The sequence below is a fragment of the Scaptodrosophila lebanonensis genome, unplaced genomic scaffold (assembly GCF_003285725.1).
Source record: "Scaptodrosophila lebanonensis strain 11010-0011.00,11010-0021.00 unplaced genomic scaffold, SlebRS2 tig00001415-arrow-pilon, whole genome shotgun sequence".
Taxonomy (NCBI): Eukaryota; Metazoa; Arthropoda; class Insecta; order Diptera; family Drosophilidae; genus Scaptodrosophila; species Scaptodrosophila lebanonensis.
Window position 1 is genome coordinate 7,399,589 of NW_022060742.1, and position 25,284 is coordinate 7,424,872.

A 25,284-nucleotide genomic window follows, 5' to 3' on the forward strand; every position below is an offset into this window, starting at 1 on the left:
TAACCGTATACCAAGTCTCATTATGATAGAATGATCGGAAAGAAAGTTATAGCCATATAACCAGGCCCAATGCACACATACATACATATGTACAAGTACACAAACACGCATAAGGCACGATTCTGATGTAAATGTAAATGTATGCATGCATGCATGGAATATTTTATATTTAATTTAGTTAATTAATTAAATTAATTTAGTTAATTAATTAAATTTAATTAATTAATTAATTTAATTACTTTTTTGTGGGGTGGTACAGGGTATTTAAGAGTTGAGCCTGCTCGACTTTAGCATTCCTTTCTTGTTTTTCTTTTAGCTATTTCTGTTGCAAAAACATGTGCATATTAAATACAAAACAATTGTTTTGTGGTATTTTGCGCTCAAATTTATTGTTGTGCGTCTTTGCGCTCTTCTTTTCTCTAAAATTTGAGCGCATTTCCGCAGCCATGCTCAAAAACGCTCAGCAGCGCGCGTCGGTGGCGAAGGCGGTGGCGTCAGGCTTTAAGCGACAGACAAGCTGGCAGGCAGTACGGTTGGGTCTGTTCGGTACGAACTAGTTTCAATGATCGGGTCGGGTCTTCAGCGAATGGGAAAAATGGGAAAAGTATAACCATAAAATAATAATATATTTAGGCTTCGAATTTTATTTGCCCAGTTCACAGTTAAAAAGTCTTTAAATGAATTAAGAGAGAAATATTAATATTCAATAGCTGCCTATTTATTTTCATAAAAAAGTCAAAATAAAACTTTCAATAAAGACAAAGTGTTTGGGGACAAATTTTTAAAAATTATTATATTATTATTATTATTATTATATTTGTTTATTTCACACCAAGGTTTTAAAAAAAATGGCTAGATAATTAAAATAGATAAAAAATAAACAACGTACTGAACTATGACTATGGTATTATTAAGTTCCAGAACTAATTAATTTCGATAATTGTATGGAATGGATTGGCTAGAAAATTAATAAATTTTTTAATGGAGAGCATTTGCTTGGAAAACCTTCAATCGGCTACCACTAAGAAGTTGTTATTTAACGAAACTATATTGTTGCTCAAAAGAGTTTACTTTACAACATTAAAAATATATACATTTAAAAAATGTATATAGTCATATATATATAATATGTATATTATTTAATTAAACTTTGCTGTATTAGCATTTGGCGTCATATTTGAGGTAGACTAAAAACTTAAATTTTTTTATTACCCAAAAAGTAATATTTTTGAGTGAAAACAAATATGGTTACTATTTTAAATACTTGTATAGCTATTTATCCTAATTTAGTTTAGTTTTCCGGCCCATCAACATTTTCTAATCAATAAAATATAGAAATATATGTCCGTTGAAGTACTTATAAATCAAATCGGGGCAAATTAAATTACTCTGCTAGCAATGTACATAAGGAACTAAAAGAACAATTCGTTCCAGCGAACTAGAATTCCCAACACTTGCAAGCAGTCTCAATTTCAGTTTCTCACGCATACATGCGCACACACACGCACTCCATACATGGACGCGCCCAGCCGCCAGACGAACAAACACACACGCACATTCAGAGAGAGACACAATTCATGCTAACGGCATTTTTGGTTCTGCAGAACTTTTTGAGCGAAAAGGTGCTTGAAACTAAATTCGAAAGAAAAATAATTGTGAAGAATTCATAATTGTTTTGTAAACAAAATGTTACCGTTAATTTAATTCTAATGTACGCTGTAAAATATAATAATAAAAAACTGTCTTGTTTTGATTATGATTTAATGTAAGTTACTTCACTTCTTTTGCTTGCAGTTACGCCAACAACAACCACAACAACCAGCAATTCGCTTAAATTGAGAAATTGTAGTGCAACAAAAAAAAAAAAAAAATTCATGTTAGAAAAAAATTAAAGTGTTTAACAGCCTTGAGCAATTTTTAATTTGTGCTAACTTCTTAGTAAATAAAATCGAAAGCGTGCAGCAACAGCAACAACATAAATACCAACAACAAATGAAAGCAAATCAAATGGCCAACTATTGAATGGCGGCCATTAGTGGCCTCAAGCGACACCCATTGAGCAATCAGCATCATTTCTACCACAAGTCATCAACAACAGCAACAGCACAACCAACACCACCGCCAACAACAATAATTTAACAGTAGCAACAACTACCACAGCTAGCACAACTAAAACAACAACGACAACAACAACTGCAGCATCAAAATTGCTTAAGAATTCGAGCAGACGCTGTCAACAAATTCTTTAGAGAGTGCACCGAAGAGATCAATGAGCGTTTCGATGTCTCTGGTACAGGGTGGAGCTGCCGGTGGTGCGCCACAGGGTGCCAGCGCTATTTTGGCCGCTGCCGCACCATATTATCAACCGCCAGCGGTGCCGCAGGATGTTCAACCGGATCGTCCAATTGGTTATGGTGCATTTGGAGTTGTCTGGTAAGTTTCTTTTCATTTAAAGTAACTTGCAACAGAGTTCAATGCCCCTCCCTACCTAACTCCCTGCCATCCCTCGCCCTCCCCCACCCCCAATCCATACATACGCCCCAACCAACCCTAGCGACGACAAACCAACCAACCGACCTTCCTTTCTATTGCCTATGCCTATGCCTAGCTGCGCATTTTTACCCCTTTTTTGTGCGGCCTGTCGTCAACAACAGTTACAGCAGCAACAACAGCAACAACAGCAGCAACAACAACAACAACAACAACAACAGCAGCAGCAACATAATTCTCATCCTCAACGTCTGCCTTTGTGCCTTTTGTATGTGCATTTCTCTACTTGCAGGCCCTGCTCTTGTTTTTGTTTTTGTTGGGTTTAAGCATTTCGAATGGGGTGGCTTTTCTATAAATTTTCACTCGGCTTGGCGTTTTTGCAGCTTGCGGCTCTTCCTCTTCTTCTTTTTGCTGTTGTTGTTGCTGCAGTTACTGTTGAAGTCGCTCGGAAAATTTTTGTGTTATTTTCTTGTTTTTCAATGATGACGAATTAATTTTTACTTTGATTTGTCGCAACAGCCGGCTGGTGGTCAGCTTACATTAATTGTTAAATTATTTCGGAGCTTCATTTTTAGGACCCGTTTACACGACGAGCTTGAGGCTCTAGATCGAATCGTAAATAAGTGCTAGGAATGCATTTTCTTTAAATAGATTTCACATATTTCTATTCAAATTCAAAATTTATAAATTATTAAAATTTGTTTTGGAAATTCTTTAATATAGTTGACTCAACATTTCAGTTCGAAAGATATTATTAGATAGATATCAAACCCAAAAACTAGTAATTTAGTTAATAATTTTTACAACGATCTTTAATGTTTTAATGCAATTGTTTTTCAAAACAATATTTAGGCCTATTAAATGTCTTTGAAATATCTATTAATTGTACATAAAAATAATTTCAATATTCGTCTAAGCTGCATACAAATTTTATTATATGCATTCAAATAATAATTAGGGATGTTTTATAAATAATATAGTTATAATAATAATAATTATAATAATATAGCTATGCCACTTTTTTTAAGCCATCAATAGTTTTCTTATTCAAAGATAAATGGACTAATCATTCAAATACTTAAGTCGAGAACAGTAATTTGAGAAATATTAAAATATAATTTAAAATATTATGGTTTGTGAAGACCCAAGTTGGTTCTTAGTATTGCCCGATATTGGAGACCCGTTTAACTCTGAATTTAAATGAATAAAAAATTAGCCTGCTTCATGAACTTTGTTGAATTTAGTTTAGTTTTCCGATTTGTACTAAATGGGATATTTACTCGAGAAGAAATGTTCCCTGGCATAAGCAACTAGAATTAAATTCGAATATATTACATTTTGTGAAAATTCCTAGTTTTTTGGGAGTTCTTCGTAATTAATCAGTTGTTGTGTTCCTACATAATACCTTATTTTAACAAGATTGATGTATGGGTTTTTAATTAATTTGTGGTGCTATGCAGGCCTTGAGAATTTGTTTTTAGGAACAGCTGCTAGTGCACTCTTAATTGAAGGACGCTGGCAACCCTAGCTAAATAATGTGCTACCTGCCATCATAATATTTTCCAACTACAAATTTCATTCACGTGTAAAGCGGCATTTCCGGCTGTAATCAAACGTTAAAAGGCAAGCGAGGCAGTGTCGAGGCAGCCAAGCAGACCCAACAACAAAAGTCGGGCTCTGTTGTTGTTGTCGCTGCCTTTATTGTTGTTGTTGGCGACAGCCGCAAGAGAAGCCCGTGAAAAACTGGCACACGTTAAGTGACGCCAACGACGACGACAACGTCGACAGAGTGCATAAAAATAGGCAGAAAGGCAGGCAACACAAGGAAGTGGAGAAGACGACGACGACGACTACGACGCCACAAAATGTGCCACAAGTGTAGCCCTAAAAAATGGAATGAGCAAAGCTCCAATAGGGAGCGAGGCAGTCAGTCGTCGGTTGGTCGCTCCGACAATTCGACGTTCCACCAGGCAGCTAAGTATTGAGAAACTTCAGTCCCGGTCTATGCTTTAAGTAGGATAAATAGAAATAGAGTCGTTGACGTACGGATTGGACTTTAAAAGTAATCATCCTGGCATCAATTCTAGGGCCCCAGGTGGGAGGGTGCTTCGGAAAATATGTATTAATATTACCTGACCACGCGCTCTCCACACTGAAATGCAATCAAGCGTTAAATTTAAGTGCCAAATGTCGAACTTGTTAGTTGCTGTTGAGCTAGTTTTTGTTTATAGGTCGGTGTCGGTGGTAGTTGGAGAGGTGGGCAGGTGCTGAACTATTTCAGAGAGAAACTTGGAAAACAAGGGTGATATTGAACTTAAAGGTATTGACTAAAGTTGAGAGATGTTGAAAGACATAACGAATACATTCTACGCAGCAGTATAGATAACTACGAAAAACTTAAAAAAAACTTTAATAAAATGATTAACTAGAATTTTAAGAAGTGTGAACATTGACAACATTGTTCATAAAGTATAGTTTCCAACTTTTCAAAATGCACTTTCTTGACAAATATTAAATGTTTAACAAAATTAGTTTCCGACTTGCTTGGCAACAAGGCAGCCGCTTTAATTCAATGTAGAAGGCTACGTTTAGACTAAATTTAAACGATGTTATGTATGCTTGTGGTAGTTTATGGATACTGAAAACTGTGTAGAAATTTTTAATATAGTATTATAATGTGCAGCAGAAAGTCTGCTTACTTTTTCTTTAAATGTCGAATGATTTTTTAAATCAAAAATAATAATTTTTGAATACTGATAATTGTTTAGATCCTTTTAATATCGTAATGTGAAGTTTGGCAACAGTGCAAGTCTTTAAATTCCATGCAAAGTATTCTTAGTTTAAGAACAACGCAAATACGATTAATAATATATAGAACATTTAAGTAAAACTATTGAATGGCCTTAAATAGTGTGAAATTTACAAAAAAAACTCGGGAATTAGATTGCCTTTATAAAGAATTGTAATTAAATTGTAATATTGAAGCTGTTTAGTGAAGGTTATTATCAATTATATATAAAATTATATTTCAAAATTAATTTTAAATGTCCTCTCTTGATTACTGAGCACTGAAAAGTGGCAACAGGGCTTTTATTTTAAGCAACGTGAACAACGTTTTGTTTCTCTCTACCAAATATTTATAATATTCGGTAAAATGTCATAAAAATAATAAATAGACCTTTTATGGTCTGTCAATTGGTTTAAAGAACTTTGCTGAACACTGAAAAGTGGCAACACCGTTTTATTAGTTATTTGGACTTTTCTTCCATAAAACCAAACATTATTGCGATGCTAATCGAACACTTGAACCCAATTACACTTGTTCTAAGCTACCTATTTTGTCTTTGTGTCTCTTGCTAGCACACCCACTGAAATGTGAAATGTAACAACAGGGCGTAGATAAAATATCTGTTGCCATGGGGGCGCCTGATGTTAACCATAAGATTACTCAATTTATAATTAATTTCGAAGAAATATCACCCATTTTATGCACTTAAATGCCACAGCTTGACCAATTAATCCTAGAGCTTCTACGAATTTTTCTCACTGCACACAAACACACACACACGCACACACAACTGAACTGGACAAACAAATAAATGCAGCGAGCAATGAAAAATGCCAGCCTAATAGTTCGACTTGCCTTGTTGTTTCGCCCCAAAGTCTTGGCCAGCAAACAAAAATATACACTTACGTCTATATGTATGTATGTGCGAGTATACTCGTATATAGTATGTGTGTGTATATAGAGAGACAAAAATAATATTGGACACTGTGCGGTCCAAGTCGAAGGCAAAAGGCAAAGTGGAAGTATCCGTTGCCTGTTGCGCAGGCAGGGACGGTGGCCCAAAAGAGCCGCAGAATTCAACAACAATAACAACAACAAAAAAGACGAAGGCTGTGAAGAAGAAGAAGAACAACGTCTTGGGCTCAGTTTAAAACTACCTGCAACTGGTTTTTGGGAAGCAGGCAAACAGTCAGCGAGCCGACGTCGACCAAGAAGAGGAAGAAGATGTATAAACCTTTTGCCTGCATATAAAACTTGCTCGGCTGACTGGCTGGCTAGCACGACTTGGAGTTGGACTTGGACTTGTGACTGGGCATTGGGCGCTTGCAAGGTGTCGTCGTCGTCGTCGTCTGTCCGACGTTATCTGACTGCCCAACTAGCTGACTAGTTGACTGCTTCCACTCGCTATCCCTCTAAGCCTCCTCTCAGCCACCACCATCTTGTGTTCCTGTTATTTTTCGCTAGGCTTTTTTGTCTTTGATCAGGCGCAAATCCTGCGCTAATCTTAGCGTTGAGTCCAATGGCCCAGCCATGTACGTTAGTTTTGCATACAAACACCATCACACACACACACACACACACACACAAAAACACTCTCTGCCATATGTGTGATGTGAGAGCCCGCATGCTAAATGCGATTCGACGCGATGTGGCTTAGCACGGACTCAACTCAACACGATTTTGAGATTCTACACTCACAGAATGGCTGAATTGAGATTTTAAGTTAATAACTAGGGGGATTGGGAACCCTTTTAGCCTGCTAGACATCAACAGATGAGTACTAATTGCACAATGATAATATTTTCAATTCAAAATGAAAGAGTGTAGTCGGAATGAACTCAATGGGATTTTCAGACCCCAGACTCAAAGAATGGCTGAATTAAGATTTTAGTTCAAGTTTTGGTAACTCTTGTAAATTATATTGTAAGCAATATTTTATAATAAAAATATCATCTTTTTTAATGATTTTATAAAAATCTTCCATAAAAATCTATATAATATTTAATAAAATATTTATAAAAATAATAAATGCAATTTTAAAATACGGCTTGTAATGCTTTCCAAATTTGTAGAGTGTTGTTTAAAACATTTATAGCATCATATTACTAGTTGGCTTTATACTTAAGCACAATATTATTCAAAGTTCTAAAATTACTGTATAGTAAAGTTTCTTTATGAAACCTTGAAAGTGTTTAAATAATTGAATTTGTAAAGCAGCATAAAGGCTAGAAGTTAACTTTAAATCGTTCAGCAACTCTGTAATAATCTGTTAATCGATACAATTCCCATCGATGTATAGATTTTCAAGACAGGACCTTCAAAGAATAGTCTAGTCTCTCAATGCAGCTGAGTTGATATTACATTCCTTGATTTAAAAACTTTTTATAAAATTTGTATTGTAACATTTTTATATGAAACATTCCACAAATAACTCCGATATATCATCAAATATGTATACTTTCAATTTGTATGGATTAGATGAAAATTATATTGTATACAATTAATATGCGCTCTGCATATGAAATCGGAGTATTAATTATTTGTATATATACATAAATAAACTTAAAATTTACCTTTCCGGTAGAGGGTATATTAATTGCAAAAAATAAAGTGTTAAGAAATGCCTTAGGCTTTGTTTCAAATAAAAATAGAACAACATTTCTTGTCGCATTAACATACAAGCATACAAGAAATTAAAGGAGAAAATAAATAATAAAAAAACAAATTAAAAAATTTAAGAATACAATTAAATAAAACCCACAAGAAATAAAACTAAAATTCAAATAATGTACATAGATGTAATTATTTTGAGAAAAACCAAAAATGAATCGAACATTCTTTCTTTGCTTTTCCGATAATTTTTGCCCAACGCTTTCAATCTAATTGATGATACCCTACATTAAATAAAGACTATCTCAGTTCTAGTTAGATTTCTGTAGTGAAGAGCGTCTAAAGTCTTTGGGCAATTGGGATGCGAACGCGTTAATCGTTGGCAATGAAGGCGGTGTGTGTGTGTTTTAGTGATTCTCTTTGAATGCAGAAACACACACACCGCACGCACACACACACATGCACACACGCAGACAGCAAAACAAAAAATAAATATCAGTTCCAATCTCAAACCGAAGCTGGAAACATTGCAAAGCGGGACACGTAGTTTTCAATGCATATTTTTGTATGTGTAGTATATATGTATATGTATATAAGTAGTATGCAGTGCATGGGTGTGTGTGTGTGTGTGTGTGTGCATTATACCATCCACTATTTTGCCTGAACACTACACTTAATACTCGGGTGGACGATGACGCTGCGGATGAGGACGAACAGCTGCTCAGATGCAGCATCACAAAGATCTGGTGGTTGAACAACCTACAGTTTTGACTCGCCTCTTTTTGGATATTTTGTCTGCCACGCACACACACACACACACGCATATATATGTATATGCACGCACTTACAGAGAGACATAGAGACATGTTACAGGATACACTGCCATGGTTGTGTGTGTGAGTGTGTGTGCGTATTTGTTTTTGTAGTGAGTCCCGCATGTGTTTTGTCGTCGAAGAGCCACCAACCACGTTTTACGTTTCGGTTCGTTTCGTTTCGAGTGGCATGGAATGGCGTAGAGAGGAGAAGAGAGGAGAGCAGGGGAGAGAAGTACCGTAATAGTGCTAAAAACTTCCCTGACTCTGAGCTGACTAGCTGACTGACTGACTGACTCGTCCTTCATTCCGTATCGTGCATCCCTTGCTGCATTTTTAACGACGACAAAGTTTTTCCCAAATGCTGCACAATGGTTTCTTTCTCCTTTTCTGCATTTAGTTTTTCCCGTTTGCCCCGAAAATGTTGTTTGACTTTGAAAGTGTTTGAATAATTATCCTGTTTTTTTTCATTGCATCCTGTTATTGGTTCTCATTCGCCCCTTCTATTATCTCAACTTCCCCCTCCCAGTCAGTTCAATTCTGTGCGCTTTCCTTCATTTTATTATTGCCAGTTTTTAATTGCTTTGTGCAAGAAAATTGGTTTATGAGTTTTGAAATTTTCGCCATTGAGCTTTTGTGCGTTGAGGTCAAAAGCAGCTTGTGAGCGTTCTGCTTAGTTAAGAAATGCTTGCATAAATTATAAAGGAGTTTGCTATTGTGGTAGGATTGGCAATCGTTTCAGCTTAAATTCGACATTTCAGAAATTTCTTTGCTTTAGTTGATGCAATCAATTTGATTAGTTTATAAGTAAGCCAATCATTTCGATTAGGTTTTGCTGTATTGGCCAAGACTGAAAGCAGTATTAATTATGATTTTAAAACAATTCCATTTAAAATTGCCACTTTAATTAATTGATTTGAAATGTGTGCTGCTTGATTTGTGGCCTGTTACCAAATGGTAACAATGCTAAGGCCTTATTCGCTATTTAATGTGCCAGCTGCAGACTTATATTTAAAACTAACAAATTATTACAGTCTCCAGCTTTTTTTTTCTAATGAAATGAAATTTGACAACATTGCCCAAAAGATATTATGTTTCGCAATTGTAATAAAATATGTAACGCATATTTGTTTATAACTTCTAAGTTGTTCATATTCATATTCATATTCATAGAATAAATGATTTGTAGTAAAATATGGAAACAGCGCATAACAACTTATTTTGTTGCTGTTTAATATTCTTATGGCTTATTAAATTTTCTCATAAAATTTGGCAACAGCGATTGAAAACAAACGTTGTGATTTTTTGTAAATTTGTCTTTGCACATACACCTGTTAAATTAATATGTTTTGTGAAATTTGGCAACAGTGCCGCAGCTTTCCTTTTATCCTTAACCTCAGTAACCTTGCACCTGTTAAAACAAATACGATTACTTTCTAAATGCAACGTGCGTTCTCAATTAAAATGTTTAATGAAAAGAAACGGTTTGTTAGGGAAAAGTTTCACACTCTTGGTTAAGACAATTATTTTACGGACTGCAATTTGGTAACGTCTCACAATTGAGTGACAATAAGCTAATATCATTACTCTTACCTATATATATATATAATAGAAAATATCAACTAATATAGTTAATGTGTGCATAAGTAATTGATAGTGGCTTAATGAAATTTGGCAACAGCGTTCATCGCTAATTTGCCGTTGGTTGTTTCTGTTTTCCGTAAGAAAATTAGTATGACCGGCTTGTTATGCGAGCAAACATTTACTTTGTGTACAAAATGGACTTGGAATGAATGAATGCTTGACAAACTTTTGTCAATTTGTTTTGCTAATGCTAATGAAGTCTGGCAACAGCGTAAATGTTTGCACTTACATAACTGGCAAACAAATGGCATGAAATTTGGCAACAACGCCCACATACACACATTTGTTATATTGGTATGTTCTCATAAAAATATCTGAACTGCCCTTAGCTTAGTTAGCACACAATTCCAAATGCTAAAAGTTTCCCCAGCCACCCCATCACCCCACCGACCCACCGTGCGTCAGTCTGTCAAACTATTTCTCGTGTCCTGTGTATCCTGAGCTGTCTTGCTTTTGGACAAACATTTGCCAACCATTTCGTGCAACGCAAAATTACGCACGCAATTTTGTCTACAGCTTCATTTCGCCCACAAAGCAGACACAAACACACACACATTTACATGCATGTGACTGGGAATATTTGTGTGAAACAGAGTGTGTGTGTGTGTGTGCGTATGTGTGTAGTTGGGCCAGCTTAGTTCACTTGAATTGCGTTGTACGGTTCAAGTGAAGCACAAATGTATCTTTGAGGTTTATTTTGTGTTTTTCTCCTACCGCTGCTGTTGCTGGTGGTAGTAGGTGCAGAAATTAAAAGGCGTACGCTAACAGAGGGGGGTCTACATGTTCTTCAAAGGGTTTGTTAGTACCTATTAATATCTTGATCATACTAACTAAAAATAATGTCATTTCCGGGACTTTGGAAAAACTCTACACGAAGTTTGGTGACTCTAGCTTAGAATAAATGGGTGTTACAAAGACTAGACGATTTCAGAATATCCTTTTACCTTTCGGGAACAGGGTTTGAGTCATGGAATTGATCAATTTTTGAAATTTCACTGAATATCTTATTTTAAATACATTGAATTTTGGATATGGATGGATATATAACTCCTAAGAATTATAAATATATATCGATATTTAAATATTATTTAAATACAACTAACGTGCTGCATTTATTTATCGGATAACCAAATAGTGGATCTTTTTAATGGATCGACGGTGGAAAATATCGATGTCTTCAATATCAGTTATAATTCTTTCCGCTGAATTTCCTTTAACTAAAACTGTTAAAATTTAAACAAATATATAAATTGTACTTAAAATATTGCAGATATGTCGCAAAATTCTCTACAAAATTATCAATATGGATGATATCCATATATTAACAATCGTATTCTCGAAGTGATAGCTTTTCGTAAATATCATAAAGAATAATCGATATTCGCAACAAAACTGTAAGCAATTCCATTTCCTTCGAACCTCTCGTTTCACCGTTTAAGATTAATGTTTCTAGATTTCTAATACTTTGCGGAACAATGTCAATGTGTGACGCATTTGCAGAACTGTGGAAGATATGTTGATGGCCGCCCCCCTTGGTGTATGAGTACGCCCATTGCAGGAATTTATGTGTGCGGCCCGACCCGGCTTTAGGTATCATGTAACAAAGCGTGGCAGTGCGAGTGGAACTCTAGACACGCCATATAATAACGTGCAGGGCAGACACACACACATACACAGATACACGGACACACACACACATATGAGTGTAGATACACACACTTTAAGCAATTTTCACTTGCACGTTGTTGCAACACAAGTTGCTGTTGCATTGTCTACCGGCCCTGCCACCGACACCACCGCCACCACCACCGCCGTCCATTTTCTTTACTGCGTGCGTTGAAAATGAAAAATAATAGTCAACTGAGTGCCACCAACAACGTAACGAAAAGCTTTAGCCCAGCACCTTAAACTTCTTTAAACCCAAACCCAGATCCAAAGCGACTCCTGCAGCCAAATGCATTTACACGCGCAGGTAACTCCAAACGATGTGTGTGCGTGAGTGTGTGTGTGTGTGTGCCAAATAAATCATCGTATGTTGGACAACAGGAACGAACACATGCCACATAGCTCGTAAAGTACATTGGAAAACTGAAATAGACAACTGTGGACTGTGGAGGAGGGGCGTACCAGGAAGGAGGTGATGGAGTCCGCAACTACTTGAACTTCAAGTTAATGAAGCCACTAGGGGCGGGCGTTACGGCTCTGGGTCCACTTTGCAGTCTTGCAGTTAGTCCAGGGTGCGGCTTCAGCCAATGGGAAAAACTAATTAAGTTTTGTGTCAAAATATTTTCTTCTTCTTCATCATCATTTTCTTGAGCTTGTCGCTGTCGCTGTTGCTGTTTTTGTTTTGTTTGTGGAAAAGTGTTGGAAAATTTATGCAGCAGTTTTAAAAAGTGATTTAGGTTTATGATGGCCGTTGTCTGCTTGCTTCTCTCTCTCTCTCTCTCTCTCCCTCTCTCTCTCTCTCTCTCTCTCTGTTTCTCAGTCTGTCGGATATGCGAGATTTTATTTATAGCTAAAGAATGCATTTAGATTCAACTAATTAAGCGCTTAAGTACTCGTACTCTGACCATGGAAAATACATTTAAAATAATTATAGCAAAGATATTTAAATGTAAGAGTAATTAATCCTGACAAATTAATATACAAGTTGTTTTATTTAACAAAGAAACATTTTCCATTCTCTCGAGATATTTTTTGTGCTCCGCATTGAATTTATTGCCAAAATTTAATATTCATTCATTTAGATTCAACTAATTAAGCGCCTAACTAAATACATACTACTTATGAGCATGGAAAATACATTTAATTAATAATAATAATTATAGCATAGATAATTAAATTTATGAGTAATTAATGCTGCAAACTTTTTTAAGAATGAAAAAATTATAATTCCTCTCGAGGCGTATGTTTTGTGCTCCGCATTTATTGGGATTGTTCGAATATATTGCAAACATTTCATTAATTCTTTTGAATCATATTCATTTTCAAACACATCCTGAACTGGTTTTGATTGATTTCCAAATTAACCCTATAACTGGTGTGACTAAAATGTATAATAGTGTGAAAAATCAATTTGTAAAGTTGCACAAGTTGACTAAACTCCTTGCGGGTGATTTTGATTCAGCTGCTTAGCAAATATAAATTTGATTCTGCACCTAAGTAGTAGGCTTTGGAATGTTCTTTGCTCGGCCCTATCAGTTTCGGCCCAGTGGCTTGCCCCGCTCCCATCAACTTTGTCAACCTTACCTGTTGAAACGTCCACCGGAAAGATAAAGGAAAACCGAAATGTACGAAAATTACAAATAAAATAAAAAAATCATAATTAAATTAAAATGTAGCATTCAATAAAAATAATCAAAAACAAATAATATTAAAAATATAACATAAAATAAATAACAATACAAATATATAAAAAGCTGTAAAATAACTAATAAATATAAAATATATGATACTATAAAATAAACATTATTAAATAAATAAATAATGCGTAATGAAATAATATTAATATAAAAAAATAATAATATTGAGTTTGAAAATTAACTTTAATTAAAATTCTATTGAAACTCAGGTCACTGAAACTTAAATTAAAAATAACAGCAAACATAAATGTTAAAAATTTAACATCAAAACTACAACAATTTAATTTTAACATTTTTTTCAACTACAAAAGTACAAATAAACTTTTTTTTATTATTTTTTTAAAAGAACGGCGATATTTTGATTTGTGGGAAAACATTGTTTCATCAATTGCATAATCTTTAGAGTTTTATATAGTTAACTTAGAACCACAACTATATCAGCAGAAAAAACAGTGGCAACTCTGGTCGGCTTTTTATTCAACAAACAGCTTACTTATTGACAGGATCATATCTGGCGGGCTTCGCAGCTGCCCCAACAGTTCAGTCGGACAGATAATGCAGGCGCATATTTAACACAATGCAGAAGTTTTCATCAACGGGTCCGCGCCGGTGCGGAGATGTGTGAGGTGGAGGCAGAAGTATTTCAGTTAGTCCCGCTGGTACGACGCGACGGCACAAGTCACTCAGCCGCAACGAGAAAATCGTGCGAGCGTTTAATGCCGAGAGTTGTTGTAAATACGAGAAACGAGTACGAGAGCTGAAGTCGCATCATGTGGCGGTTGGCGGCTGGTGGCTGTTGGCTGGCTGGTTGCAGCTGCAACAGCAACTTACTGCCATTGTCTAGCTCCCTGCTGCTGCTGCTGCTCCTGCCGCTGTTGCTGTTTATGCTAAATGAGGGTTAAAAATGATGACGGCAATGTGCCAAGCCAAGCCAAGCCGAGCTTCTTTCTGCTAAACCTGCAACTGTAAAAGTCTGCGGGCACACAAATTGCATATGCCTATGCCTATGTAGACCCGCTTATGCAGCGATCTTTTGTTGTAAAGTTTGACAAACATTGCCACCCTATTGCTGCTCTGCTGCCCGTTGTTGTTCGTTGTTCGTGTGGTCTGTGATTTTTGCCAGATATGAGTATTTGCTACCCTAATGTTTTTTCACTCCTGCCCAAACCTAATTTGTGCTGACAATTTGTGCACCATGCTGGGTTAATTACTATTGATTATAGATCAAACGTACAAACGTCTGTAGGCTGGAAGGTGGACGGTGGAAATGGCGCCACTGTCTTGTTCAGGGGGGAAATAAGGTAGAGCGCTACTGCTCTAACTTTTCAATATTTGATACGATTATATGTTTAGTTGTTTTTAAAATTTGGCAACGGGAAGAAATTTTAAGTGCGATTCGTGAAAAAAACGAATTTGGGTCGGGGTCATCAAATAATTAGGTTAGGTCATGTTTTTAAGCTTGTCAGCAAGGTTTGTTTTTACTAAAAAGGAATAAAATGGGAATTACTTTTATTATTATTTTTATATAATGATTTGATTTGAATTTTGCTAAAAAAAAATGTGGAAGTAAAGAATATTTTTATTATATTAAGTTTATTGGGAATTTACTTTTCCTGTTTCATGTAATTATTACATTTATTAATATGTCTTTATTATAAATTTATTGAAGGTAGCATTTCTGTCAAGCATTCATTAAAAACGCTTGCTTTTAAGACTTAACCGATTATAATAATTTATGAATCAATCGATGGCAATGTATTTTTAAACGCTTTTCAATAATCACTCTAATTGCTGGTTCTAAAATTGTGGCATTAACTAAGTGCAACCCATGCTGGGCTTTGCTAACTAAATTGCCTCTTTAACGCACTAACCAGCTATCTGCTGCAGTCAAACATAATTCTTTAGCCTCAATAATGCAATCAAATTTGCCGCATAGCCCCGGCTAGAATTCCAGTAGTTGTTGTCGCAATGGGTCTCACCATCTTACCACTTGCCGCTTGTTCGTTTCTAGATGCGGCATGTTGCCACTAAACGCTTTTGACATTTCAATTAAAATTCTACAGAGTCTACTCGTCTATTGCAATGGTAATTGCTAATGTCGTTGTTGTTGTTGCTCCCGTTTGTTGTTCTTGTTGTTGCTGTCGACGTCATCGCTTAGCATTTGCCAAATGTATTTGGAATGGTTGACTTGCAGTTTGGCATCCACTGGCGCCAACAGCTTCCCCAGCACCAACTCACTCCCTAGTTGGCTTCGATTTCATGCCACGTCGTTGTCTTCTGTTCTGTTCGGCTCGGGTCGGTTCTCCCCTCTCTTGTCAACGAGATAATTAGACAGACGCGTTAATTGTGGCACTTTTAAATGCCGTCGTTGCCATTGCAAACCTTTTCTTCGTTTATTATGGTGACTAACATTTAGCCATGCATGTGGTTGCTCAATGCACTCGGAAAAAACAATAATGAATAGTCTCTTAAATTATAAATAACAAAGGCTCCCTTTAAATAAATAAGTGGAGATTAGAATTCTGGAAAAGTTTATAAACAGATCTCACTTTAAATATATCATTTATTTTCCATTTTAATAAATGATAGAGGGCCACTGCAGATAATCTTGAAGGGTTAATGATAATTTAGAACTTAGAAATTAAGTTATAGAAATGGATACACAAGATTCCGACAGATGTTTAATTTTTTTGAAATCTTCAATTCGTTGCGTTAATTCATCTTATATAGGGGTAATAACATTTATTTACGAGTATTCAAATCATAATACCTACGTAGTATACATTTTTTTTTTGCTAATAATTTTTTTTTTATACGTGATTCTGTATTTTTGTATATATGTATGTCAACATTTTTGTAAATAACAAACTGAATTCTCTCAAGACTGATGAGTACCATCTTACAGCTGTATAAATATGTAGATACCTGGTATTTCGTGTCATTTAACTTTTTAACTTGCCATAAAAAACACTAAAAACTATGAAAATTATGTGATTTTATGAATTAAATATCAAGACAAAGAAGTAAAATAAACCCATGAAGTATTTTTATCTTTTCTCTATTTTGTCATTTAGACTTTACTCGCAAATTGTTTGCCTGTCTGACCACAGACATATGCATGCATTTTATGGAATTTCACTCCACACAAATTCAGTAATAGTACTATTTTAAAGGTTGTTTTCTCTTGGTTAGTTTAAGTTAGTTGAAATAATTATTTGAGTACAATTTTTCGCATCTTTAATGTTAATATAATAATAATGTTCTCGAGTATTTTTGTAATTCTGTCTGCGCAGAACAATTATTTGCGATAACATTCGGCTGTGGATGCTTATCGTTTTCTCAGTGTTGTCGGAACTATGAGTTGTGAGCAGCAGTTGGCTGGCTGGCTTTTAACTGGCATTGCACTAGTTCCACCAGATTTGAGTCATCCGTTGCAGCATGTAATTATAGCCTTAGCCACTCCCTATATGGCAGCACTCTGGCGCTTATCTGCTAGTCTGGTAATGTCTTATGACAAATGAGCAGCCGCATCGCATTTGCCCATTTAGGTGTCGTTGGTCGTTGCACGTTGCACGTTGCTCGGTGTTGGTGTCATAGTTGTGTTGCTGTTGTTGTGGCTGTTGAGGCGCCAGTTGGGCGGCGGGTGGATGTACTATATGAATGCATTTTAAGGCTCTCTTACACACATTTGTCTAGCTGGGTTGGTATGAAGGCATCCAAAAGGATTTGTTGCCACACCCAAAGTTGAACTTCACCTGCCACGGCTTCGTTTGCCTGCCTTTGTTTGTCATTCCATTCCACAGCCTCGTGACATGTTGCATTTTTGTCACTCACGCGTGTGTATGCGCTGATGATGCTCATGCTCATGTTTAAAAATAAATTTTGTTTCCTTTTCATTTTGCATTTGTTGTCTGGTAACTGGGAGCTGGTTACTGGGAGCTGTAAGCAGCGCGCGTCATTGTCAACTGTCATTATTGATGTATGATCTTGATTTCCGTACAACGCATCACATCGCAATGAAACGTGCAACAAAATAACAAAAGATTGACTGACCCCCCTTTCCACCCATCAGGCACCTCTCACCTACCCCACAGAGAGCGTAACAAAAGCATTGTGCCTGTTACCTTGGCGCCGTCAGTGCTTAAATGCATTCGTATGGCAGCTGCCTTTGTCGCAGTTGCAGTTCACTGTTTGACTGTTTGACTTCGCCTTGTAGTTGCCACAGCGCTTTGTTGCCAAATTTCAATAGATTTGCTCTACTGTGAATATTTCGCAATTATGGTAGTTGTAGCTTTCAAAAGTTTGCCAGTGAATATCAGTTAAATGAGTTTTCATGGAAGGTTTTGTTATTTGTATTTTTCAATTATCTAAAGAGTGGCAACAGTGGTTACATTTAAATAATAAATAAATATATACCAGTTTCTATTATCAAAATCGCGGGTTGTCCTAATTTACTGGAAATTGACAAACGCCTTCGTGTAAGGTCTCTGTGTATTTATTATATTTTTTTTTTTAAATCTAAATGCAAATTTGCAAGCTTTATAAGCTAAGAGCTTTTCAATATATATTCATATGAATACACATATGTGAAAATTGGCAACAGCGCATGAATGAGCTCAAATTCGTGGCCTAGTTGCCCAAAAACGCAAAAATGTACAACTGCAAAAATTGAATGTAATATATAGAAACCCAAAAGATTGTTTATGATTCAATGTCAAAAGACCTCTTGCATATTTTTGAAATTGTGAAAATCGGCAACAATGTATGTAGACTTTATTTGGTGCCAAAACTTGATTTTTATGGAGACTTTTCTTAAGCCTTTATATACAATATAAGAGGATGATGAAGTTTGTGATCAACGGTTAAATTTAATAGATTTGGGGGGCCGGCAAATTTATTTTCCGACATCATAAAGTGGTTTATATATCATTTAATTTAAAATTTCAACCTAAATGTGAAATTCTTAATGGGTGGACCATTATTGTGTAAATGCATTATTTGTCTAGTCGCATGTGAAATTTGGGAACAACGTAGAAATTTATTTTATTTGTGAAAGTAATTTCATGTTGATAGTATGTAAAAATTGGCAACATTGCATGTAGATGTGAAATTTGGCAACTATGCAAACTTTTGTTTGTATTTAGAATAATATATAGTACTAACAAACAATCATAGTAAAGAGCGGCAATCTATGTGCATTTGTCATAGACAATTTGCACCCATTTGATTACTGAGGAGTAACTGCATATTTGTTTCCTAGTTGTATACAACTTTTCTACACTCTACAAAAATAAAATTTTTAGTTTGCAGCATTTACAATTATCCTTTTGAAATTGTGTTCTTTACTGAAAGCTGAAGGATTGTGAATGAAATTAGGGATTAGGTTTTGAACAAGTGAAAATTGGCAACACTGATAATTAATTGTACATTGTCCATTGTCTGCATTCCTGCAACATCAGCGGGCGATTAAAGGTCGTTCATTTGCGACGCATTAAAAATCAATGAACTTTGAAGCGGACAATTTTCTGCCAAAAAACCACACAGACACGCATCGCACACACAAACATCCATTCAAATAACTGGCAGGTGCAAAATATTTGCGGGGCTCAACAACAAAGCCGACCCCGACCAGAAATCGAAATACCTGAGCTGCTCTCAAAGACACATGCTCGTACTATACACATGTGTGTGTATGTCTGATGAGTTGAAGATGAATCGTTGCCCGCCTCTGTTGCTTTGCCTGCTTTGAGTCTCAGACTAAACTGGAGAACCAAAAAAAGTGCGCTCAAATTACAGTGCGCAGAGATAATGAGGGACTTTAGCCCTCAGGAACCGATCCTGAGGCTTCAGGATCAATGGCGAACATATTGAAAGGCGCAGCATTTCAAGTACCTGTCACAAAACTGGTACATGCAGGCAGATCCTTTAACAGGATCTGTCGTTCTGCTTAGGTGCAGCTGCCTGTCTATAGTTTGTTGTTTCTTGTATTTTGTATCCCCAACTACTCGCCTATTGATTTTTCATATATGTACATATGTCCAGCTTTAGTGATGTAGTAGTTGTTGGTTCCTGTTCATTACAAAATAAACGCCAACACGCGGAATAATAATAAAAAAAAAAACAGCAGATGGTCATCTGATTGTAGTGGATGGGGATTCGAATCGGTGGAGGCAGCGAGTGGGCAGACAGGCAGACGTTGACCCCGGGGGAGCAGCAGTAACAGCAACAGCAACAACAACAACAGCAATAGCAGCAGCAGCAGGAACGTAAAAAGGATGAGCATGAATGTTAATATTGACGCAAGGTGGAGTTCTTTCTGCAAAATTCTGCGGCTCTTCATCTTCCACTTCGGGTAGCCAATTTATTAACGAATTTTTCAACGAACAACAACGCAATTGGACAGACGACAGACGCCATTCGACGACTACGACGTCTACTCGATGTCGATGTTCAAGTTGTTGTGCTACATTGTTGTTGTTGCGAAGGTAGCGGCAGGCACGCATGCGCAGCGACGACGACGCAACGTTCATTGCACCCAAAAAAAAAAGAAGAAAACACAAAAAACCAAAACAAAATATATAAAAAATAAATAAAAGGAGCACAGCTCACAGTGTACGCCAAAGAAAGAAGAATGAAATTTTCGTTGCTTTTTATTGCTGTTGTTGTTGTTTTTTGTTTTACGACAACGACGACGACTGAGAACCGGATGGTCGGTGCAATACAGTGCGCGTCACACAAATAGCTCCCACCCCCCACAAAATTTTATAGGTTGCGGTTCAATGCCTCACCGAATGAACCGAACAATCGCTCATGATGTGAGAAAATGTTTAATACGAATTGAAGACACTTCAGCGATTGATTAATGATAGTTAAAATGTTGTGTTCTGCTTCAAAGAAATATGAAGCCATAAATTTGTAAACAGTTTATCAAATTCTTCATGAGATTCAAAATAATAATTAAAAATTTTAGTGAATCATTATAATAATGCTTAGTTTATTTTACAATTACTTTCCAATGTATTCGAAATAGAATTTTTATACTTTTACTCCAGACAATTTCTGGTCTTACGCATATTAATAATTACCATTCCCTTCTGCAGAAGAAATTTTAAAAAATGATTTTTTTTTTAATTTAGAATTGTGTAATCAACCATCTTGCCATTATTATATTTTGTCCATGAAAAGGCTGTGTATTTTAAGGAAGTTGATGTCGGTAGTTCGTTGGTCGTTCGTTTTCTGGTCTACTCTGGTTGTAGTGTGCCATTTCTTTAGCCTTTTAATAGATCTAGCTATATTCTTTTCAAAATATCTTCAATATTTTCATTATTTGGAGTCCGAAATTGGATAGTTAAACTTTTAAAGATTCGTTTAACTTTGTTATTTAAATAAATTAGAAACGAATCTACTATTCAAATATATATCGACTATTTTGAATGACATACAATTATTTGTTTCAAAATTTGAAAATACAATCATTAATGTGGATGAAATATCTACTTAATTTTTTCTTCGGTTTTTTTTGTTGTTCTGTTAGTTTTTTACTATTTAATTTTTTTTATATAAATGAAATGTAAATATTGCATATTTGTAGTATTTAATTTCTTATATTTCTAATATAATGTATTTCTTATTTAGTATATTTTTGTTAACATTTAAATTATATTTCTCAAATTTTTTAAAATTTTAAATATCCACAATTTGGTTTTTATAAAAACTTATATAGTTTTTGTTATATTTTAATTATGTGATATACTTATTTTTAAAAAGTGTTTATATTTATTTAATTTTATTCTTTATATTTATAAAAATTTTATTTTAAATTTTTTCTTAATAGTTTGAATATGTGTTAATTTGAATTAATTTAATACCTAAGTATACTTATTTTTATTTTTTTAAATTTTCACACTATTTTTCTCAATGATACTTGTAGTTATTTTGGAAATTATTTGGTATACATTTGGTATTATTTACCATTTACTTGGCAATATTTCTTGCTTTTAGTGGAGCCAATATTTTATACCTTGTATTCCTGATGTAATTCAGAAGAATACTATATAAGCAGCAGGCAGTGTAGGCCGTTAAAGGCCGACTGAAGCGACTGACTGACCGCCCGACCGAACAATCGACCGACAAGCCGACTGAACGGCCCATCGAACAAATCCCAGGTTATGGCCATGTGAGGCGTACATTTTGCAGTTTTCAAAAGTTGCCTTCTTGTACGCTTCTTGCCGTTGCTGTTGTTATTGTTGTTGTTGTTACTGACTGTGCCTTGCGGGAGCTCTCCAACCTATCCCAAGTTGAGTTTTGACACGCATCAGCCAAAGATGTGTGTGTAAGCCCGCCCGGCCCAGACCCAGGCCCAGGCCCAAGTTCGTTGAGCGTCTGAGCGTCCAGGCGCAGTTTAAATATTTTTAATTGAACTTTTGCCTCCAGACAGGCGCGGGCAGCAGCGCCTGTGGATGGGCAAGCAAGCCAGCCAGCATGCATGGTCAGCGGCAACAACAGCAATAGCAACAAAATTAACTTTGTTTCTACAATGTCGAAAAATGTGCAACAAACCGCAAGGGAGGCATTGGGCAGCAATATAGGTATGTGGCGAAAGAGAGAGACAGGAACAGGGACAGGGTCGAACAAAGTTTCAATGCGCTTGCGGTTATTGATTAGATAGATATCCGATATATACGAGTACATACATTACATGCCCACAAACATATGTGCGGAAGCATGATATGCAGTTACTATATACAGGGTGATTTTTCAAATCAATGTTCTAGTAAACTCTCCACTAGCTATGCCAAAGAAATGTAGCACATAAATAAAAGGACAAGCTTTTTTTTGACAAGCAAAAAAGGCCTGAAAAGGAATACAAATAATCAGTAATAGATTGTCTGTTGGGAAGCTGAATTTCTGCCACAAACTAACTTTGTTTTACGCCTTTAAACGAATATTGGGCGCGTTCAGCAGGTGTGATCGATCCACCAATGTTAATCGAAATCACAAAATAAAAATCGGAAAAATATTATGATAACTTGATGTAGATTTGCAGATTTTTTGTCGAGAACTTTGCGGAAATATATAAAATGGCAAAATGGACCCCAGCAAGATGGGACCTTTTGACAAAAAATACTAAAATCAGAATATTTTATTGAAACATCACAAGTGGTCGGCAGAGGCAAATCAACAATCGATAATCACAAATCGCAAATCGCTATGACCTTCTGAACCATGGTTTTTATTATTATTATTATTGTAATTATTTTTATTGGAGAATAAAATGGTTCTTTCAAGTATGTAATGCATTCTATTGTATAAAATTTAACTTATAAAAATAAAAAAGGAAGAAAATGGATTAATAAAATATCGTCAGTTGTGAGAGATAGGTTAAAACTTCTATATAAAGCAGTAGGAATAATTAAATAACCACTAATAATGAATATAAATATTTAGCTTTAAATAAACCTACATTTTACTTGAGTTCTTTAAGTTTTCCCCCAAACCAGCTCTAAATTATCCTTTCACTTCCTCATCACCACCCACAAATTTATATTAGACGTCTACTTCTTTTTGATGTCTTTCTTTAAATATTTAACATAATGCCGTAATTAAATATATAATATTTGTTCTCTTCTCTATTTTCCAGGTAAGTTTCAATCGTTAATTGCGTTTGTCCCTTCATTCCACTCTGACGTAAGTTGAAAACTAAACCCCCCTCCACTCTCTGGCAAACTGACAATTTAGCGAGTGAACTTGTTAATTAGGTATGTTTAATTAATAAATTATGAATTAGTGAGTGAGTCATGGAACGAGGAACGGAATGGAATGAAGAATGGGGAATGGGTTGAGTGGACATATAAGAACCCGCATACTTCAACAAACACGTCACCGTCATAATCTCTTGTAATGTGAAATTGTTGTATTGTTGTTCGTTGAAACTAACCCGAACGAATTGAATAAGTACCATAGAGAGCTGGACATGGGTATGTGTGGAGAGGTCGGGGAGAGGTCGTAAAACTCTGTTAACAACAAAATTCATTAAAATTTTCAATAAAAATGCGCTATAAAATTGAAGCAGTGCTTGAGAGTGGGCTCAAGAAAGACTCACTCGCATGCTTACATGCTTTCTATACACTACATACATATCCATATCTATAGTATCTGTATAGTGTATGCGAGGACAAAGCATCTTTTTATAGAAGTGTCGATGTGTTGAAGTGTTCGGGGTTGGGAATATAGCAACAACAACAACAACAACAAGTAGAACAGCAATAAAAGTCAATGGAATTCGATTTTACGCACATGTGAAAAGGGGAAACGATAGCGGAGGAGGAGTCGGGGGTTGTTGTAATAATTTCGATGGGTGAGTCAAAAGGTTAGAACGCTCGACCACTAATAATCCAAGAGCGTGCTGTGTAGGAATGCATGTAGGACAGTAAAAATAGCGGTTGCAATAATACAACAACAACAAAATAATATAGAAAAAGTACCATATACTATTTAAGCAAGCGTTAGAGAACTAGAGAAAGACAGAGATAGAGTGAAAGAGGGAGATGGGGCGCAAGAAAGGCATTGAAATCAATAAAGTAATTCGAAACGCCAACGCCAACAGCTCATAATGATGATGGCGATGACGATGTTGTCGGGCTAAAAGAAAGGATAGCCGAGCTAAAAAGGCACAAAAAGTCAATTTATCTAATGGTAATATTATTTAGCTATAAAACAATATTGGAAAACGTGGAGGATAGCGGAGCAGAGGCCGCAGTAGCAGGCAAGGTGGTGGAAAACTATTTTTAGGCGAGGCCAGCCAGCAAAGAAAGGAATTCATGCTACCCAGCATAGTTAGTTAGTTCCTGACGCGATGCGGCCGGCCGGCCGGCAACTTTAATTAAAAAGCTAAAAGTGTGCATAAAAAGTTAGAAAAACAACAACAACAAACAAGAACAACAATATAAAGCACACTTGGGACTTGAAAGTTATATTAGGGTTGGGCTAAAGAGCAATGCTAAAATCAAATTAACTATACTTTCTAAAGTTTTGTAATCAATGCTAGTCAATACCTTAAAAGATACATACATACGTAAATTTTTCAGAGTTTAAGAATATTGCTTTCTTAAATACAAAACTTCAAAATTATTCTGTCAACGAAATGTTTATTGGGAGAGCAAGATTAGTTAAATTTTCATTTCTTTTCGCTTATATTTTTGTTTGTAAAAACTGAACTTGAAATGTTTTTTCTAACAGAAAGTTAAGTAGCAAAAATAGTTTATCTTAAACGTTTTTAAAATATTTTATAAAAAGCATTTAAAAACCACACAAAATCGTTTCTAAAATAAATATAAAAATTTTAGTATTTGGAAAAAACAATAAAATCCAACAACCAAACTAAGCCGTTTGTAAAACAAATTATGGTTGGGATTATTTTAAATTAAAGAATTTCCGATTATTATTTTCTGAAAAGTACAAAGTTGTCAAGAATTTTGTTCACTAACTTGGCATAATTTATTAGGGAATCCCAAACAATTTTATTCAGGTTATTCATGTCTTAAATAGATCCAATTTTGTTTCTGTCCAATTTTATTCC

At 35.5% G+C, this 25,284-nt stretch overlaps 1 protein-coding gene across 2 annotated transcripts in view; it reads left to right on the forward strand.

The window, feature by feature from the left end:
* The window catches only part of LOC115632557 (serine/threonine-protein kinase NLK), a 144,057-nt gene that overhangs the window by 1,304 nt on the left and 117,469 nt on the right, over positions 1–25,284 (forward strand). For both annotated transcript variants that reach the window (XR_003996296.1, XM_030529770.1), the window contains exon 2: positions 1,795–2,433. Coding sequence is in view for 1 of the 2 variants with exons in the window: in XM_030529770.1 (XP_030385630.1) it covers positions 2,270–2,433 (164 nt within the window). In the remaining variant the exon portion in view is untranslated. The remainder of the gene's footprint in view (positions 1–1,794; positions 2,434–25,284) is intronic.